The sequence below is a fragment of the Nanorana parkeri genome, unplaced genomic scaffold (genome assembly GCF_000935625.1).
Source record: "Nanorana parkeri isolate BGI_ZX_2015 unplaced genomic scaffold, ASM93562v1 scaffold379, whole genome shotgun sequence".
Lineage (NCBI taxonomy): Eukaryota > Metazoa > Chordata > Amphibia > Anura > Dicroglossidae > Nanorana > Nanorana parkeri.
Window position 1 is genome coordinate 1,171,071 of NW_017306647.1, and position 2,538 is coordinate 1,173,608.

General features: G+C 53.0%; 1 protein-coding gene across 1 annotated transcript in view; it reads right to left on the reverse strand.

Annotated features, from left to right (window-relative positions):
• Positions 1-2,538, reverse strand: part of DOC2A (double C2 domain alpha) — a 65,892-nt gene that overhangs the window by 3,164 nt on the left and 60,190 nt on the right. Inside the window, exon 9 of the mRNA XM_018559117.1 lies at positions 630-711. Within this exon, the coding sequence (XP_018414619.1) occupies positions 630-711 (82 nt within the window). The remainder of the gene's footprint in view (positions 1-629; positions 712-2,538) is intronic.

Sequence of the window (2,538 nt, forward strand, 5' to 3'; positions counted from 1 at the left end):
CAGAGCATTATGTGTCCCCGTGTGACTCCAATGCATATTGTGTCCCCTTTCCGCGCCCCCCGTAACCTCTGCGTCTCTAGAGCTTCCTGTGTCCCCCGTGACTCCATAGAATCCTATGTCACCATGTGACTCCAGAGCATACAGTGCCCTCCCGTAACCCCTGTGACTCCTAAGCATCCTGTGTCAACCTGTGATTCCAGTGTGATTTCCTGACTCCTGGGCATTCTGTGTCACCCTGTGACTCCTGAGCTTCCTGTGACCCCTGCGACTGCAGTACATTCTGTGTCACCCCATGATCCCTGTAACTCCAGAGCATCCTCAGCTTCCTGTGCATCCCCCTGCGACTCCAGTGCACCCCGGGTGCCTTCACACAGCCTCAGGTATGCTCCTGTATCTCCTGATCTGTCCCCCTCCCTGTGGATATGGACCCCGGTCTGTGACCATAAATGGACACAATATAAATGGTCACTGATATCTGTAAGTCTGTAGATTGATGAATCGGGGAGTATTTGATCCCCTCCGGGGTTCAGGAAGGAATGCTTTGTTAGGGTTCTGCTATAACCTAAAATAATGACTTTGGGGTGGACTTTGCCTTTCGCAATGTTGGATGTCCCAGACCCCCCATTTACCTCGTTAAATTCCGGGTTCAGAGTTTTCTTCTTCACGGTTGTTTTGTGTTTGGACTTTTTCTCCACATCCGGCTTCAGGTATCTGCAGGAGGAAGACAGGACGGGTAAGACTCGGGGAGCCATAGTGGTGTCTGTAAATGTTCAATGCAAGACTGGCGGGCGGTCCCTGCTCCTGCATGGAATGTGATGACCTTAAGAGGGGCGGCGATGTGAACCGGTGCTAGACTATATTGCACTCTAGGAAAGACCAGCTTCTTGCAACCCGCAAGACCCCGCCCCCCCGCACGGCCCGATTGTCCTGCTGGCTAGCTTCTGCAGGTGACGGGTGGATTTAAGCAGCCGGGAGCAATATTCAGACTGCTATTTTAATTTAAAGGAGAACTATGAGGGGGGGTGCTTTTCACTCACCTCATAGTTCTAGCCGACCTGTGACAATGAGACTGTCACAGGTCGGCTCAGTAGATCGGGAGGTGAGCGAACACATACCAGCGTTCGCTCACTTCTCGATCCTGTCACGGCTCTCTGCCGTGACAGGGGAGGGGATGGATTCCCCCCGCTCCGATCCGCCAGCGCTGACTGGAGGAACGGACTGGGAGGGGGCAGGTACAGCTGGCTCTGCCTCCTAGATAGGCGGAGCCAGCTGTCACTCACGCAGCTGGGCGGATCCAGACATAATTGTCGGGATCCGCTTCAGCGTCTCAGTATATACGGGAGGACGCTATTTTGTGTCCTCCCGTTACCCTAAGGAGAACTATGGGGAAAAGCCCTAACCCCATAGTTCTCCTTTAAAATAGCCAATAGCAGACTGGTTATTGAAACCCCTCCCACTGAGCAGAGGACCGGACCCGAGAGAGAGAGTGACGCTCCTCTGCTCAGTGGGCGGGTGCAATAGCCAGCCTGCTTTTGGCTTTTGCAATTTGAAGTAGACAGGAGGGGCGCCATTGGGAACGGGGTGAGTGGTCGAGGCTGCGCCTCAGGCGGCTGTACCTCAGGCGGCTGCCTAGTTTGCCTAGTGGCAGCACCGGCCCTGCTTGTAACTGATACAATAAAAGATACATTTTATATTACCGAGGATCTGAATGATACAAAATAAATGCTTGTGGCCCCTGAGCCGCCAAACGGACAACCCCGACCTATAGATTCTTCATGACATATTTCACATTCTGCGCACGGCTCCCCTCTCCCCCGTCTCCTGCACATCTGCCTCCTCTGCGCCCCTCGGGGGAGCCGACCTGCAGCTAAAAATACATCACCTTCCTCCCCCGGGGGGACACACATGACACCTGCGCACCGAGCGCTCATAGAAAGATCCGCCAGACTGAGAGAAAACTTTGGGACAGTTTACAGCCGGCGGAGGAGAAATACGATTCACAGCTCTGCGTTGTTGCTTGGTGCGTTCTCTATTCAAACCAACAATCGCATTTAACGCATGCATCAATGCATGCATCGTGCTGCAAGTCATGACGCACGCCAACGTGTTATGATCCATGTCATTGAATACAAATGCATTAATACCAATGGAAAATGCATCAAGCTGGGAACACACCCAAAAATGCGCATTGGGGTGCTGCGGTGCCCTTCATTTTTAATGGCACCCTAAGCCTAATGTGACGCACCCAACGCACATGCATGTTAATGCACTTCACTTCCGTGGCGTTTTTGTGCGGCAGGGAGCTCATTCACTGCTCTAACACTACGCTTGCTATCTTAATAACCCCTGTGCTCCTCCATATCACCAAGTGTACCCCTGTGCTCCTCCATATCTCCAAGTGTACCCCTGTGCTCCTCCATATCTCCAAGTGTACCCCTGTGCTCCTCCATATCTCCAAGTGTACCCCTGTGCTCCTCCATATCTCCAAGTGTACCCCTGTGCTCCTCCATATCTCCAAGTGTACCCCTGTGCTCCTCC